The sequence below is a fragment of the Botryllus schlosseri genome, chromosome 3 (genome assembly GCF_051294905.1).
Source record: "Botryllus schlosseri isolate E-star chromosome 3, Bs_hap1, whole genome shotgun sequence".
In the NCBI taxonomy this organism is placed as follows: domain Eukaryota; kingdom Metazoa; phylum Chordata; class Ascidiacea; order Stolidobranchia; family Styelidae; genus Botryllus; species Botryllus schlosseri.
Genome location: NC_137238.1, coordinates 15415355 through 15433830, shown reverse-complemented (window position 1 = coordinate 15433830; position 18476 = coordinate 15415355). Strand labels below are relative to the sequence as shown.

The 18476-nt window shown below is 39.0% G+C and overlaps 1 protein-coding gene across 1 annotated transcript; it reads right to left on the bottom strand.

Moving 5' to 3' along the window:
* Nucleotides 1-2723: 2723 nt before the first annotated feature.
* On the bottom strand, nucleotides 2724-12473 carry LOC145435860 (microfibril-associated glycoprotein 4-like). Its single transcript, XM_080313127.1, has 5 exons — nucleotides 12078-12473; nucleotides 11867-12015; nucleotides 11712-11808; nucleotides 4431-4530; nucleotides 2724-3636 (listed from the first exon to the last, which is right to left on the bottom strand). Exons 1-5 carry the CDS (start codon nucleotides 12346-12348, stop codon nucleotides 3333-3335), a joined length of 921 nt encoding a protein of 306 aa, XP_080169253.1. The 5' UTR covers nucleotides 12349-12473; the 3' UTR covers nucleotides 2724-3332.
* Nucleotides 12474-18476: the final 6003 nt, after the last annotated feature.

Sequence of the window (18476 nt, the reverse complement as noted above, 5' to 3'; positions counted from 1 at the left end):
CCCACTTTGTGATCGATTGACTAAAAAAAAAAAGGTCATCACTTCTGCTCAGAATAACGTTTTTTACTCCACATTGACAGGTGGATGACTAAATAAAAAAGGTCATCTTTTCGCTCACAGCTAAAATCACCGTTTTTCACTCCGAAATACCCGTCGGAGCTTCACTTCTGTGCTAATATGCGGCATATCACTCGCAATTTGCTCTAAATCTGCATAAATTTTCAAAAAAGAGGACAAAATCTCAAAAAAGAGGACAAAAAGGCGTCCTCCGAGGACACATTCAAAAAAGTCAAAAAAGAGGACAAATCCTCTTAAAAGAGGACGTATGGTAAGACTATGTAATGTGAGCTCTGGTGATTATTGCTAGGGTTTGCAATAGATTCCTCCACGGGCCGGATGAAATCATCTGGCGAGCCGTGTCTGGCCTGTCAGGATTATGTCTGACAGCCCTGCTATAGGCCTACAGTTAGGTCGGTGCGGCTATCTGTTTATGTGTTTTAATCAGGTCCGAAACAACACCCCCCCCCCTTCCGCCCAAAAAGCACTGATCTAGGGCCCACCATAGGGTAGTCGCTGTAAGTTGCTGGCCACTTACTATATGCATTTGGCTGTTAAATTTTATGTATGAATTCTGTCAATAATATTGACTCTTCGATATATTAGGCTACTATAAAATGCACCAGCAGGTTGCACATCCGGTGATTTCCAACCTTTTATGCTCGCGACCTCATTTTCCACTTGAAAATGTTCTGGGGCAAATCTCAAAACTTGATAAGCTGATTACTAAAAAAATTCTGCTTTCCCAAACTTACTCACGGCCTAGGAAGCTGATTACGTCCAACATCATCGCGATCATCAGATAAAGGCGGACGACCCCAATATTTGGAACCACTATCTGTGATTGAAGCATCCAATCGGCCTTTACCAACTCTAGGAATATACCGTTAGCTTATAATTGCGCTTACAATCAGACTTATTTCAGTAGATGATGGGTATTTATATTTATTTTGAATGCATTTTGGGCGAGGGTGGTGCCTGGAGCCCATACTAATATCATACGTTGCATTAACTTGCGCGCGGCGCGAAGAACAATTTTGAACAGCATAAATCTGCTTGAAAATAATATTGTTTAAGTTGATTTACGAAAAAATTTTGAGCCTGCTTCAAGCCTTCAAAATTCCGGACATTTAGGCATATTTCAGAAATTCCTCCCGGATGCAGATTTTTCAGTGAAATTCCGGACATGTCCGGGAAATTCCGGACGTATGGCAACCCTACCTAGCACGATATTGTGCTGTCCGAAATGATAGTTGCGTTATTTTTCAACTGCTTTCCCTACTCTGAAAATTTATTCGGCGAATATGGGCTCTTATCGTTTCAGGAATATTCTAAATTTTGCATTATCGACCAAGATAAAAGATCTGCAACTGCTAGCCCAGTTTCGCTCATCGATGTTGTATACAAAATAGAGCGCTGCGTTGTCGTTTATGACACAATATTGAAATCATTCCCGTCATGCAACATTTGCTTCAAATGCTGTTACGTCCATGTAGTTTTGCGTTCGTGTGCTGTAACCAGGACCAAAACAGCAGTTTGTAGGCCCCCATAGGTTGATCCCAATTTTACTATAGTGGGGCCTGCGAATAGCTTCAGAATGGTTACCTCAAACTAAAAGGATCGCCCACCTTTCAGCATTAACCATCTAGCCTGCGATTGCAGCTGGTATGCATAACTAATGATATTAGTCTGCAATCGGCGACCCATGCTACGCTATGCAAGTGAGACCACATTTGTGATTGGTCTTTCTGTAGTTATAAGGATAGATATCATTTGATTTCTTGAGCAAGGCTTTCAGACTTTGCACACCTCTTTCAAGGAAGACATTGTCTTGTCTATAATTTGGAGAAGAGGTAAGATGCTAAAAATGCCATGATTCGGAGAACTTGGAAGCATGTCGGTAAGCAGGCCTAGGACACAACAAAAACCATAACGGTAAACCATAACGGTAAAACATATTTTTGAATTCTGAGATTGTTCACGTGGACGTGATGGTTTACCTCATCGAGAACGTTTTTTTCCTTGCTGACTAACACTGTAGTTCCTTCTGAAAGCAATAGCTCAAAAGCAGATAAGACCTTTTTGTGCACTCGGAAGCCGAACAGTATCTCATGTTTAACCAAAATAACCTGTTTTCATCTGTCTCTATATTTGCGTGGATATCTTAAAACTGAGGACAACTTAATAATGGGTATACGGGTGAGTTTTTCTGAGCAAAACTATGTATATATACAATATTACTGCGAAATATATTCTAAGACGCCGATTATTAAACTGGCGTTCGTGAACCCCGTGGGCTCCACAAACTAGCTTCAAGGAATTTGTGAAATATCAATCATAAACGAATATTTAAATCCTGGATTACGGCAAATCGGTTGATTTTTTATAACTTTTCTTGAGGCTTGGAACTTAGGGTGCCCACTTCTGTTCTTGGCCAAGTTTGGTGTCTGATTGAGAGACTACTACAAGTTGCTACGAATCCGTCTTACGTTTTTATTTTATTGCATCTTGTAGTGTTCAAAATATATCATGGGCTCTTACCCAGTTATCCGTGGACGACTTTGGGTTACAAAGCACCGAATGAGGGGGGTGCGAGAAGCATTGTGGAATTCAGCCTGTACGCTATCTAGAGCCCAAATTCATTTTGCAAACCAACAAGGGTGAAATATTTTCTGGACAGATTTATTGAACTGAAAAATTTTCGTCGCGCTACGGGCGAATACATGTAGCCTAAATGGCCTTTTTGCTTCAAATATAGAATTGTATGATTTCAATATGTGTTGAAAATGGACATGAGGTACGAGAAATTTTAATGAAAGCTCAAGGGGCACGAGTGCTACAATGGTTAAGAAACGCGATAACAGATGAAATTATTTTGAAAGAACTGAGCTGAACAGATACTATGACGATGAAGAGTTGAGGTGCAGACAACACAGTAATATCATAGGTATGGTCACATTGTGGAAAATCGAACTATGACCAAAGGAATGCTACCCTGTGTGCTCACTAATTTCGTCGAGCAACGTGAAGAAAGAAAGTATGTCGTTGAAAATGATTCCAGTTCAAAATCGAATAGTAAATGCTTTAGAATTTCCATGTTAGTCAATAGTTAGCGTATACCTGCCCCTTACAAATTTTCATTTTTATCCGGCCAGCGAACCCAAAAATTTGTCCGACTCCAGACTGACTGACTGGCCTCGTTTTGAGCACGCGAGCTGATTTATGCACAAATGACTATTTCCTTGAGTTCAGGCATCGCGTATTTTGCAGTCTCTTCACAATCTTCTGCGAAATTTCATCTCCGAGTAGACTAGAAGTCTGTAGGAACCATCATACCACCACATTCCCCTCCCGCCTTCTTTGTTGAAGTTTCCATTCAGATTGGCGTTGGCGCAGTCGTGATGCCACCAGGCTCCTTCGTGACGAGAAGCGCAATTTCTCGAATAATGATCGTGATCGGCGTCTTTCGTAGTGAACGGCCGATTGTTGTGATAAGCGAGACCATCGAAGGTTGCATTCCCAGAGAATCCAGATACGGTCAATTTGTACTTGTCAGAACCCGGTCCAATTTGGAAATTGCTGAATATGAAGAATTGTCGCGACTGTTAAAGGATGTCAATTGTGAAGGTAATTGGAATGTTGGATGATCGTGTTTGCGCGAAATATTATCGAGACGACATAATTAATGTCTTCGGGAGAGACCGGTCACATTTTCATTTGGGTGCCTTGAAGTCGATTTTATCAGAATACGCCAACGAAGTATATGCCTACAGAAGGAGTTTGTGTACCATCTAAAAATACTGCATTGAGCTTAAGCGCTCGCTTCGCTCCGGTTTAGCAATTTCATGCCAGTGACGTCATATTTCGTGATACGATTGTTGATATACAATGTTGTGGTTTTGTAACTACATATTTGAGTAGTTTTTGAACTTTAATATTTTATAATTTTTTGACATGCCCTGAAATACTCACCTTTATATGTACTTGAGTAGAGCTTTACGACGTTACAAAAAATGATGACTACTTTGCGGATTTGTTATCCTGCCAAGATCACACTCTAATTCATTTTTGTTCAACATTTTGTGATTTCACGTTTACTCTAGGTTTCATCCGTGGTCGCGCCAGAACTATGGCCCTAAGAAGATGTGACAACACATAGCCGTCTTACTGAATTATAAACTTTTTCAGTATCACAAACCACATTTGCCACCAAATAACCCGACCGTTGGTGAGCAAATCCAATCCGGTTAATACCATACATAGTTCTGTGCGTCTTGTGGGAAATTTAACAAAAACGAACTATACTTAAATAATTTTCTCATGTGTAAGTTATGAAGTAAGCCGAAGTTCGAAGACGGCGAATTCATATCCACCTGTATTTAGCAATCCAATAGTCAGCGACATCTTTCGTGATCATGCTGATTTTCAACTCAATGTTTCCGCTCTTTGTTAATTGATACATTGCTTCCAGTCCTAAACAAAAGTATATTGTCAGTTATCACTACTATACGTTCGGACATGATACAGGGATTGTTTTTATCTGTGGCAATAGGAACTTCGTGTCTGGGAAACTGCGAAATAATGCGAACTCTCAAAACTGCAAAACACAACGGAAATTACGGAATGGAGCAGGAACCATTTATGATTCCATTACATTGGAATCTGCGTAATCCGAAAACTTTGCTTTAGCATTCTTTCGTCCGAATTGGGCATACAATAACCTTTTCGTTCCATGGTTATGTGTAAAGCAGATACGTAGTTTTAAGTCTAGTTCTAGTTGCACATTTGAAAAAAAAATTAGATGCCGAACAACTAGAAAACGTGTGTCGTGGTTTTGGGCGAATTGAGATGCTGGTATTCTTTTGAATGTGTGTGCAGTCATTGCTCGCTCAGAGCCATCACTGCAGTGTCGTAGCCAGCGGGTGACTTTTTGCGGTCAGAATCTCTCCCATTTCAAACTAGAAATCCCGTGCTTAACTCGAACCCACGTAATTATTCACAACAATGGTACACAAGAAACATTTTGTGTAAGTATTATTGGTATTTTCTACTGAAGAGAAGAGGCTACTGCCCTACCCACACCTTTACTATCCCTGACGACGTGAGGTGCTATGGTAGAGTTGCTTTGGACTGAGTCATATTCATAGTACTGTATTAGGCCTACTTATCTTACTTGTTTGGTACATTTTTTCTCTATATCTAGTGAGATTATGCCTTCAATCACATCCAGAATTCATTAATTTACTTCGTTACTCTTGACATTCTATCAGCTACGTTTCCAGAATATTGCTACATGATTATTCCTCTGATTACGATCTGTATACATTGAAATTTACTTCGGTATTTATAACATTCTATCGACAATGCCTCCTGATTTTATGTTACATGATATCCAAGGAAAACGTCCAATCTTTGAATTCTTGTCGGTAGGGTCAAGCCCGCCTATGACATCTTACCGAGGAAGATCCTATCGTAAAACACCAGAATGTCTTGTTTACTAAATTGTTTTGCGACATAGATGATACATTATCTTTAAACCCCGACAAGGAATCTGGTGGATCCATTTGCGTAAGCCCTAGACTGCGCCCTTGTGGGCGCAGTGTTTCGTGTTTTTACCGCTATGCTGCCTTCGGCATAGCGTAACCCATATAGACACGTCCTTCTATTAAGACGCCAAAATGTATGGGAAGTTACAGCTTGGTCACTATCCCGAGCAGTGTGTAGCTTGGTAAAATGGTCCTGTCGTTTTGGTAGTTTCGCTGGCAGGTATTCCGAATTCGTCATCTCGCAGCCTCAACCGAATGACAGCATGCTTATGTCATAATCCCGTCCTAAATTAACCTATGTTATATCGACTTTATTATGAATATAGATTACGTCAGAGATCGGCTATCCCCGGCACGCGTGTCAAAAGTGGCACGCAAGATGATTTTTCATGGCACGCTAAATGATTTGCTGTGCATTATTGTAATCGTGCTTCTTGTAAAAAGTGAAACAAAAGTTTTCAAAATGGAAAAAGCTCGAAGTTGAATCCAAATTATTTCGTAAATCAACATGAAGTAGCGTCTTTTGGGACGAATTTTATTTTTCTTCAAAATTTTCTCCTTACTTCCTACGTATAGTCGGTATTTCTCGCCGGCCCTAAAATGCCCAGATCTGACCTGCTCTAATCTACAAGTCTTCGAGGAACCCCTAATTGTCAGTTAGTCACAATAGAAAAGTTTACTACATTTGTGCATGCGCATACCATATGTGTTGTAATATGTAGGTATACCAGTGAAGCTAGTCAGGAAGACTTGTACAAACTACTTATTTAGTTAGTTGAGATAGGGTTACCATACGTCCTCTTTTAGGAGGATATGTCCTCCTTTTTGAGATTTTGTCCTCTTTTTGAAGAATTTTGGTCATATCTATACCGTAATTCAACTGACATACCAAAAATCAGCACCAGAGTTACTCTCCGGCGGGTATTTCGAAAGCGGAGTGAAAAGTTGCCCTTTTTTAGTCAACCACCCGACAGTGTGAAGGAAAATACTGTAATTTGAGCACCGAGCGGGAAAAGTTAACCATTTTTTGAGAATTCTCCTCCGGTTTTGCAAGTTTAGAAATTCTGAAAATGTGTCCTCTTTTCGGATTTCTGAAATATGGTAACCCTAGTTGAGTAGTTCTATAGTTGTAGTTGCTGATTTTGTAATTTGAGTAGTTGTAGTTCTAGTTGTAGTTGCGGATTTTAAAAATTGGGTAGTTCTAGATTTAGTTCTAGTTGCGGGCTTTCAAAATCGGGTAGTTCTAGTTCTAGTTGCGCTTTTTGAAAATCCAGTGGTTTGTACAAGTCTGCTCTCAAGCCATACCGTGGATTTGGTCTTGAAACGATGCGATTACTGGAGTGTAACTGCAGCAAGCGCATGCTGCGACCTTATCTGTTGAAATCCATTCTCTGCCATCTACCCAAGGTTTTGAAAATTAACAGGGTACCGGCACGCTCGTTATCAGTCCGTCCGCGGTGTCGATTATATTTATTGGGGTTACAAAGTTCGTATTTAAACGAATCGAATAAAATCAAATCACAATCAGTACCACTTTGAATCTGGCGCTACATCAATATTTAACAACTCCATTCCCTGCCATGCACCGCACAAAGTACCGTGTCAGTATTGAAACTACACATTTACAAGTAGGTTCGCACTCAGACAAGAGCTATTTTGAAAGACTTTGCTTCAATCGGGATTTAAACTATCATTTAAAAAATAAATTTATTTCGAATTTGTACAGTGATGTCATAATTGTGTAAATTCTTACGAAAAACAAGTAGTTTGAGTCTCACGACGACCTACACTATATATAGACGATGTGTACGATAAGGCATGGTTAAAACACTCGAAATCGTCGTATGTTCAAGAGTTATATAGTCCTGTAGAATTTTCGGTCAACCTGGAAAAAATTCTTATAAAGACATATTATATACTGTTGGAAAGATAATTTTATCAGTTTTTTAATGATGGGTTTTGTCACTTTTTTACCTTGGGGAAAAAGTTATGACCAAAAACGTGCCAGGGGGTAAAGCACTATTTTGCCTAACATTAAAATACAGTTATAAGCTAAAACACGATACCTTCGTAACAGAATACAACACCATAAATTGGAATATCACTCTCAGTAAAGCTAACTAACAATTGAACAGCAAAAAAATGGAACATAACTTTATTAGGAGGTATTTATCATACGGTAAGGAGCAAAGTTGACCGAGACGGAGATAACACTGGTTTACAAATTTCGAAAAAATATTAGAGTTAAAAATTTAATGATTGATTCAGGCTAATTTATGGTTGCTGAATCCGACTATGTGTTAATCATTTCTCCGTCACGTCAGATTTTTTCCGTATTAATTTTTCTCATTTTCATAAATTAATCAAATTTCAGCTTTCGTTAGTGACATCACGGATAGCATGCAATAGTAACAGATCAAATATTGTTATTGAAATCATCTATCATGAAACCTGGGTTGCTGTAACACAGAATGAGTGAGTTTTTGGTGAACTTGAATACAGTGATTCTTTATCATCGTTCAACCAGAAGCTCTTATCGACCCATACATTTATACTTGTCAACAAATTCCAAAAACCACACCAAATACCATACTGGAACAGATGCAAAGATGTTTTTAAATGGCATCGAGGCTTTTTGTTTATGTTTTGCAATATTAAACGCCAGTTCTATATACAAAAAACTTTACGGTTTTGGCGGTTTTTGATTTTCCGTGATATTTTACTATGAACTTGAGCAGTGGTTCTCAACCTTTTTGTATTCGCGGACCCTTTTGGACCCTCCCGGACCCCCTCCCGAAGTTTTAGTTCAAATTTAGCTCAATTATCGTACAATCGACATCTGTGTTGTGCAAATGATAACTGTAGGCTACTGATTAACAGCAACAAAATTACTTTTCTTGAAAAGAACAGCATTCTATTTATGTAAAATTGGGTTGACTTTTATTATTTCAAAGCTAATTATTCAACTGCATTTTTTGAAATACGTGGTCGTGTCTTTAAAATCTGCGTTTTCGATTTCATATCTACGAGTGCTGAAAATCCATTTAGACAAAGAAAGGTGATGGCGAATGTAATAATAAGGCATAACGCTTCCGACGACATATTGGGGTTTGATCGCAACAATGATGACACCAAAATTGACGAACAATTTTTTTTATTGAACATATAACGTCAAGCCTGTTAATTTATATCTAGCAGCTCATCTTGAAGTTATTAGGGAAATGGTTATGTAGACCTATATCACAGGGGAAAACGGATTTTAGCGAACATTTCGAAGTCTCAGTGATTTACTTAACGTATTCAACCATTTATATTTTACACAATGCCCAGCAAAACGCCTCTATATATATTTGCAAATATTTGCATCAGTGGGCTATCGGCAATTTAGCAACTACAATGAGTCCACACAGCAGGATATTCAATCTCAGACGGACATTCTGTTGATGTGAGTTCTAGTGTAATGAAGCAAAACTGCCTCATGATATTCCTAATTTGAAAAATATAAATTAGGTTATCAACTATTTTGTAAATTCGCTTCGCTTCGTGGAGCCTGTGAAAATGCTTCACGGACCCCCGGTTGAGAGCCACGAAACTAAAGTTTGTAGAAGTGATTGCCGTTGCTACTCAAGTAGCACAAGTAACTCCCTATATTTTCTACTCAATTAGCAGTATAATTAGTAATTTTTAAGACACGTGAAAAGTACTTCAAGTGGCATAAATATCTAAGTATATTTGGTCGGGGGGAGGGTGGTCACATACTTTCGACAGGTTGTCGGAGGTTGCTACATACGAAATCGCAACATGTATCTTCTCAGGTAACGCAAAATGCTTATAATGACACGATACACATTGGTAGAATATTCGAAAATACATTCAGTTACCGCGTTTTAGGGGCTTTTAAGGCTAATACATTTATGAAATCATATGCAGCCAACATCGTCGAGGAGCGGAGCTTTGTTTGGAATACATTCGTGTTAAAATTAATAACTGGGTGCAGTACCAAATTCAATGTGAGCAGATATCTCCTGACATTCCCAGTTGATTTACTATAGTCGCACAAAGCACTAAAACAAAACTCAATACAATTAATTTCCTGTTTTGCCAATCACAGATGGGAATTCGGACTGCGTACATCTGGTTCGAAGCACATGGTATGAACCCTTACCCGATGGCTGTTATAACCACCTTGATTTGACCCCGAATATACCACATGCAATAAATATATATATATATATATGCGATTGAAGCGCAAAATATTTTCAATAGTAAAATCTCAACCAGAAACAGCGGCCGGACTTTGACCTTTTACCAGGACTGTAACTGCCGCACCCCAAATTGTCCAATTGGAGGTCCCGAGCTCGAAGGAGCCCCGAAATTATGTTGGTGAGTGAACATAAATTATTTATACATCACTCATCGAAAATTTATACAACTCCTTTCAATTTTTTTCGCGCTGGATGCGATTTCATGTTGCCAAATTTTTGATTATTGAGTACCCTTCCCCCACGAAAAAAGCATGATTTATAGAAAATAAAAATACGCATTTCGGCGTTGACCATTACCACGCCGCGATGCACGAAAACATACGAAGTATTTGCCAATATGGTACTCTGAAAAGTGTACCAATAGATCGCCTGCGAGAAAACCTTAGCCGAAAAGGATTGCCCTTATGTTGACCGTGAAATTCGAAATAAATGTAAGCCTATCTAATTGTCCATGGCTGCCTAGATGGCTCATGTCTAATTATTCTATCGTGGCAATCTGAACCCCACAGGTCAAATAACATTTCTCAGAGAAAAATTATTTGCCAGTGAAGAAATAAGAATTTTCGATAAGGCCTCCACAAATGTTTCTTGGATCTCGCATGATTGCTCAATAAATTACGGCATGATGTGTGGAGTTACGTCTTACTACCGTTTTCTTAATTTTTCTGAAAAGTTGCGATCAGTGTTTGACAGCATGACCAATTATAATGTCCAAAGTAGGGTTGCATTTAAAACAAACGGTGTTTTGAAAGACTTTTTTAAAAACATATTTTAAACGAAAGCCTTATTAAAAAAAAAAAATTGTATTTTTTCAAGATATGAAATTATGCCATAATTGTGTAAATACTTCCCAAAAACATATTGTATGAGCACAGGGACAATTACCACCCAATTTAAACGACGTATATCGTTATGGGATGGTTGGAACCCTAAAAGATAGTTGGTTCAACAGTTGTAGTACAGATATTTTGTCAAAGGAGCTATATTTACCCTATATTTTCAATCGTCAATTTTAATTCATTATGACATCACAATTGAATATTCGTGACGTCATGGCTCAAAAACAAAAACCAATGAAAAACATGTTTTAAATTAGGGCCTTGTTTTAAACGTGCTTGTTTTTAATTGATTTTTGTTTTAAATGCAACCTTAGTCTAATCTCTTAAGAGTGTGTGGTACTATCACTCTCGCAGAAATAAGCTCCCAAATGACACAGTGAATCTCCAGTGCGATAGCCTTTTCTAGACTTAACACAAACTGCAGTTTCTTTCTGACTAAGCACTATCTAAAAAACAAGCAAGGTAAATGAAACAGACCATAGTAAGTAAACAATAACATAACGAAGTTATAACGAACAACGACAGCTCTACTTGCGCCCCCCCCCCTCATACCCCTGTCTTGCTCACTCTTACTCCCTGAAACAGATATACAATTCTATTTTATTTTCATATATTCCTTTTGCATCTCTATCCTGATTTTCTGTTGATAATTCATTAGTTTTTAGCCTTTTGTTCATATTTTTATGGTAATTTTTTCCCTAATTTCAATTTTTACCCTTCGGCACGTTTTTGGTCATAACTTTTTTCCCCAAGGTAAAAAAAGTGACAAAACCTATCATTGAAAAGCTGGTAAAATTATCTTTCCAACAGTATATAATACGTCTTTATAAGAATTTTTTCTAGGTTGACCCATTTTTAGACCAAATTCTACAGGACTATATATGCCATTGGAACGGAATGCATGTTCTGATGATATTGACCGCCGACCGTAAAACTGCTGCATAACGGTGTAGTCCTAGTCCTAGGTACTGTAGTAAAATAATATATCTTATATAAAGTCATACCTAACCAAAAATTTCCGTGCAAATCGCCAAATCCTCTGACGTAATCTGCCCAACCTCTATCAAAATCAAGGTCTCCATTTATTCTCCTTTGAAAAACCTGAAATGGACCCGAAAATTTATTAACATTTTTTACAAAAATCTCCTATTCAACTTACGGTCCAGTTTTCGCCATCGTCAGTTACGTCACATCTTACGCTTCTGAATCCAACTGCGGGGATATAAGAGTCGACGACGACACCACCTGAGCCATTACGTGATGATGCTGATTCAAATTTGGCGCCATCACAAGTTCTCATTTGAAGAGCTAGAATGCATAGATTCGTTTCTTAAACGTCACTCGAGAACAGACAAAGATTAAAATCTCACCTTCCTTGATTTTGTTATCGATGATTTGCTCGATCAGAGTCATATCGATGATCCCTTCGGGTTTTGTAGACCCAACTGTCCCATCTTTAGTATGGGCTACGAAATCATCCAGTCCACGAACTTGCTTAGACTCAGTTGTATCGTTCGCGCACCATTGCTGGCACTGGTTGCAGACAAGTCCTTTGAAAGGCGACAGTCGAACATTTGTTGCACACACTGGCGATTTGCTGATAACAAATGAAAACAGCAGGAAAGGAATCAGGAATTCCATCTAATGTAACAAACGACAGCTAAACATAAAAAGCATCATAAGTTGAAAGGCAATAAACTTATCAGAAACTTCTCAGTGAGCTGTCAGGGTGTATTCTGCTGTTGCAAGGTAGCCGTTGCAACTGTAGTGTAGAGCAGCTTCAGAGTCACAGTGTACCAATATGACCATGTGACCGGGCGCTATAAGTGTCGTGGTGCGCAGTGTCGGGTTTATTGTAGTACTGGGATCTGAACGCCACAATACATTCCTATGTCATATAGTATCGACTATTATTGATATTACACTCTACTGCTACCACACCAACTCCAAAATTCCCACCCGTATTTTGAATGCTCATAACGCGGACTAATTGGACTACCTCTTACTACCTCTACCTCTTTATCTCCGATCAGCAAAAGAGGTGTCTCACAAATGTCTTTAAACAATAATGTCCAGTTCGTGGGAAGGTTCCAAGTAATCTGCGCAGTATTTATCGAAATTACTCATATTATATCAACATCTTAGCCGACGTAGCCCATGGTGACTTACCGTCCATCAAATTGGCATATATTGTTTGATGTCTCTGTCTATCATTCTAGTCGTGATTCTCAACCTGTGTGTCACGACTCACGACTCTCCTGGTTACTAAACTGGGTCGCGGTAAGACAAAGGTTGGGATTCACTATACTCAATTGTCATTCAATGTTAAATATGTATAGCTCTTATTTACATGTTCTAAGCAAAAGTGGGTATCTGATTGATAGGCTTCACTCTAACTCGTTATGATATATTATTGTCTTTACATTTGTGACAATTTTGTTGCGTGTTAAACTGATAAAAAAAACATGACTAGCCAAAACCAGAGTCTTCACATATAAATGTCGATGTTTGTTTAAAACTTTGTTGGTTTTATACTCTCGGTGTATTTGTTGTTGTTGTAAAAATAATAATAATTGTAGAATAAGATAATAAACAAGTTTGATATTATAATATTGGCGTGATAGTTCTAATTATAAATTTTAAGATATGCAGATGACAAATTAGCACTAAAGTGGCGCGAGCCTTCACTCCGTAAGTCGTATGTGTCCCGTTAGGTGAAAGTTCTCTAACACCCCTGGTGTAAAACGAAACTGGATCGGAAGTTCAGGAATGACAAAATAAGAGCTATCGGCCGAATGTAGAAGCACGGAAAGAAAATCCCAAGAACACCACCCAATAAGTAGTATTTCTCAGACTTATAAATGATCTCTGACTGCTTTTTGTTTAACAATCCGAAGATCAGACACTCCTTTTTCAACTCGTAGCAAACGTGTCCTAATTTCGGCACATGTTAAAGCTTAGCTATTATGTCGCTTTGGGTGGAATTGCAACCAGTGTGACAAGGGCATTAAAACCGTATTGTTCTCCAATATCGTTTCTACGACTCCTCTCGGGTAATACGATATAGAGAGCGGAATAAAAATTATAATGAGGATCATTCTTGTTGTAACGATGGACTCTTACGGAGCGTTTAGAGAGCTTAGTCAATGCTGGCGGATCGCACTTGTCAAGGATATATTGCAATGTGTTTATTGTTTTTCTATATAAAACTGAATCCATTTTCGATACGGTACATCTCGGCATTACAAATGAGTTGCCTATAGAGCTCCAACGTACTGTGTCATATTTTCCGCCAAGTATACTGTACGTACGGTTTTGGTACTGACGGACCGTACCGATATACTTTTATCGTAATTTTACTTACGTCAGCGCATCAAATATAACTGAATACAATTAGGAATGTGTCCAAGAATACTTCAACATCTTGTTGTCGGAATGCACGTTGTTGCATTGGAAATTATCATGTACACAGCAGTAATTCGTGTATATAGGTTTATTCTTTGCGACCTTCATATTTGCAAGCCCTCAGTTAGATAATTCTGACCATATTAGCACTAAATAATCGCAAATATCCGATACCACCTTGTTGATAGAACGCTCTCTCATAAATTCCGATGTCAGCCCGCATTTATACAGACCTATTTTTTCTGTTTGTCCGTAGCCCACACTTCTGGTATGATATCCTACCCTTTTTCTTAGGATATGAACCTTGTGACTTATTACGACAACAGAATGGTATGAAAATATTTACGTGTTTGCCAACGGTTCCAGTGTTTAAGGGAAGGGTCGGGTGTCAAACATGCAGCATGCATGCGGATCGCATCCAGCACTCCACACGCTTTCATCCGGCCGGGTAAGAAATTCTGATTAATTGGAAAATGGTTGCTTTATCCGGAGCATTTCTACCAAAAGTTGAGATTTTATCAAGAATTACTTTCAGGTAAATAGCCCCTAAAAATAAGCCCCAATCAAATGTGGAAGATGTTCATAGGTCCATCCGACGGCGGTATTGACGTCGGTATCATTGACACCGAAATCCGCAAAGCCAAAAACTACACAAATTTACTAAAAATAGTTATTCACTCAGACCAGAACGCCAATGCGAAACCGTTTGATGGAAGGTGAAACCCGAATGGTGATTTATTATTAATGTACCAAATTCCAACCTAAGCGCTTGCAGTTTAATATTTTGTATTTCTCACAACGCAGACGCAGGACCAATGTCTCATCCTGACGAAGGCAAAGGTGGCATATAAATTTCTCAACTTATATCGTCGTTAGAGGCACTGATTTAGCGGTTTATTACTTTCAATCGGCCAACCGTCGAATTTTTGCCGACTCCATTGTTTGCGAATAAAGGTGTTGCCATAATAGAGACCCTGTGATCCACAATGATACTATAGTATCTATAGGACTGATACGCTTAATATAGTATTCCTCTGAAAAACAAATGTATGGATTTCGAGGTAACATTTTTGAATCATTCTACCAAAGTTGAGTTTGAATCCCCAGAATTGAGGTCGATTTTCTTATCCGAGCCCTCTGCGCAACAAGGTTGGACATTTATTTACTGTATAATTTAATTTTGCAAATCACAGCAGCGCGACAAAGTCACCCCAAAGGTGAAGAGACTGTAGTATACAAACTAAAGATCATGTTGTCGAAATGAAAGTACCAAAATGTAGCTATTGCTTGATAAATTTGCACAAATTACGATTTTTATTTCACGAAAAGAAAAACTCTTCTTTATACGTGATTACGACGACGCCGTCCTTTTTCACTTCAGATATGATTCCGAATCGAAATCCATTATCAAGTTCGCTACCTGATGCACTTTTCCACGCGTGTTCAAATTCGTGAGCATTACCCGAATCCCCTATAACGTTGACTCGGTGGTGAGTTGAAAATAAATTATCAAGTCGGAATTGGCTTGTGACTTGTTTACAACACTGTAAAGAATTTGGAAATATTCCAGTTTAAAAGTCACGGACGTGAAAGTTTCAATTCATGCTGGCAAATATCGAAGTCAGTTACTACAATTATCTGGTATTAGTGGTGGTTACCACACATATGTGCATAAATCGAACATCGACCATTACACCGCATAGCCTGCGACAGAATGGGAGGAAGCAGCGCTCCGTTTATTACCGTATTGGCGACGTCGCGTGCAAAGTCCGTGATATCGCGTGCGAAGAACGAAGGGCGATTGTCAAAATACTTATTGCAAAAACAGCAGCTCTTCAAAATGAAATTCTCGCGTGAGAAGGCAACTCGTTCGAAACAATTCATGGAAGCAATCGACAAAACATTGTCGTAATGGATGAAACCGCGACACTCCGTGGAACGCCATCAACGTCAGTTATCATTTAAAGTCAATCCCTGAGACATTTATAGGCCTATCACTGTTACGTGGGTTATTGATGCTCATCGTGGACAATTTCACGTCATCTGTACTCAATTACTCACACGTCATATCCACATACGTCAGATATGATTTGTATGTGGTGAAGTCGAATCTGCAGGTTAGTAGCATGTACAAAATACCATTTAATAAGGTTCCCACAAACTTAATTTCTGATAGCAGTTCAGGCTATGTCTGATTTGTTTTTACAGTCACAGGCGTTTTGGCTGGAGATGTGACTGACTCGGAGATATAACAGAGCTATTCAGAGTCTGTTTTGTACGATTACTGGATCTATCGGACGGGAATTTAATGATGACGGTAATTGGATTCGTGTTTTGTGGGGGTCTTTGATAGGTTCTCACGTAATGTGGGGAGACATTAGATCGATCAGGTAGGACCCCACATTGTGTAGTAGGCTATATTGCGCTGGTGTTGGAATATCATTCCATGGGTGACATTCTTCGATGTATACATGGGTTGGATTCCCTTGCATCGGTTTCGGAAGCTTTTTTCCTCGCAATTATCACGAACTTTGAAAAGTTCGCTTAGATATAGTATATGGTAAGATGCCGATCTCTCGGACAGTAGGTTGTGATGTTCCACTCATAGCTGGGTAAGACCCAGAACTTGTTTCTACAACTGGTGTTCATGGTTTCCCTGCTGGGAACTCTCGGATGACTTGGAGAGGAAAATTGTCGGGTCGATTCGATAACCTTGCGGTTGCTTCGCATCGCAATTACCTCAGAACAATTCACTAATCCTTTTGACGCCGCCAATTAGAGTCACCAATCTCAATCATTGGCTCAGTCTGCATGTAAGACCTACATCGACTGCTGACGCGCGCTTTTGCCGGTGGACGACCGACGCGGTCACACTGTTGAAGATCCTAATGAATCCAATTGTTCACAATTCCATTTGTGTGCCTTGGAATCAACTTTTATCAAAATACACCAACCAAAACTCTGTCAACAAAAGGAGTTCGTGTATCACCTAAAAATAGTACATTGAACGCTCTCTCATTCGAAATTTCATGCTGGTGACGTCATATTTTGTGATACGATTGTTGATATACAATGTTCTTTCCAATTCTCTACTAGTTGCTGACGATTACCCCTGACGAGTGTCAGCCAAAAATATTCGGGTTCATTTCAATATGAATATACTATTTAATTGTATATTGAAGTTCTGTACCTCCAAGAAGCTCTTGTAATATTTGAAGTTTGTTGATGTTTTACCCGCGAAAAGAAGGAATTTTAGGACAATGTATTCGTTGACTCTGTTGCGAACCGTGGAGGGAACGTGACATCGTCTTGTATAAGAGTACGTCCGTCATACGATCTTCGAGGTTCCAGACCACAATAAACTGTCTCCCTCTTCCTCTGATTACTGATTATTTCGTTTAAATATGAAACTAGTATTGCCAGTCATAGCAAACTATTCGCAGGAAATAAGTCGCACATAGGCATATCGCATATGCACATTTCATAGGAGTTACATTTTCTGAATTGTGCCTGATTCATGCAAGCTTGTCAAACGTACAACCAGATCGATGGTTTGTCTGGTCTTCAAAACGACCCTAGGAAAAGTGATATGATGTGATGAAAGGTGGAGTGATATCCACCAGCTCAAATCTAGAAGAGTTATCATTAGTCTTATGCGTAAAACCATTCAAGTGGTGCGTTTCGCCATAACGGAATTTGGCATCACGGATGAAACTTTCGGAACTAAATATTATGACGTTGTGTCTATGACGTAATAGCATATTTTTGTTCCCGGAAATTAGGATTCTAGCATTGCGAGTATGATTACGACTCAACATGAGCTAATCTCGTCGATGTGCATATTGGATGGTTTGAAACTTAAGACGTGTTTTCTAAAGATATGACCAGATCAATAAGCACTACTGACCGACATGCATCTTGAACGGCGAGGACTTCAGGTTATGCATATGTTTGCACGTGTGTCGAATTGCAATCGATTTTGGAAGTCATCTATTAATATCTAGTTCATAAAATAGAATCAATATCACATCCGTACTCCACATTTGACTATCTTACAAATGCATGAGCCATCAAGATCAGTGGTTCTCAAGCTTTTTCACTGTGGGAGCCATTTTATGAACCTCAACTCTGTCGGGAGCCGCATGATGGCACGAATAACGTAATTTATTGAGAATAGAAAAATATCATCAAAAATGGTATCAACGAAATGGTGTACGGCTAAAATAGCGACGGCCTTAATAGCGACGGCCAAAACACCGACTGGCCACAACAGCGACGGCCATAACAGCGACGGCCAAAACCGCGATTGGCTCAAACAGCGACGGCCAAAACAAATACGACAATTTCCCCAGACGACACTGTGA

What these genes read in the sequence shown, in the direction of transcription:
- LOC145435860 (XM_080313127.1), bottom strand. Translation starts at nt 12,348, where the DNA reads ATGGAATTCCTGATTCCTTTCCTGCTGTTTTCATTTGTTATCAGCAAA. An exon ending in ACGATGGCGAAAACTGGACC is followed by an intron (nt 11,809 to 11,866) that starts GTAAGTTGAATA and finishes GGTCCATTTCAG; the next exon opens with GTTTTTCAAAGGAGAATAAA. An exon ending in GCACGGAAATTTTTGGTTAG is followed by an intron (nt 4,531 to 11,711) that starts GTATGACTTTAT and finishes ACTTTTGTTTAG; the next exon opens with GACTGGAAGCAATGTATCAA.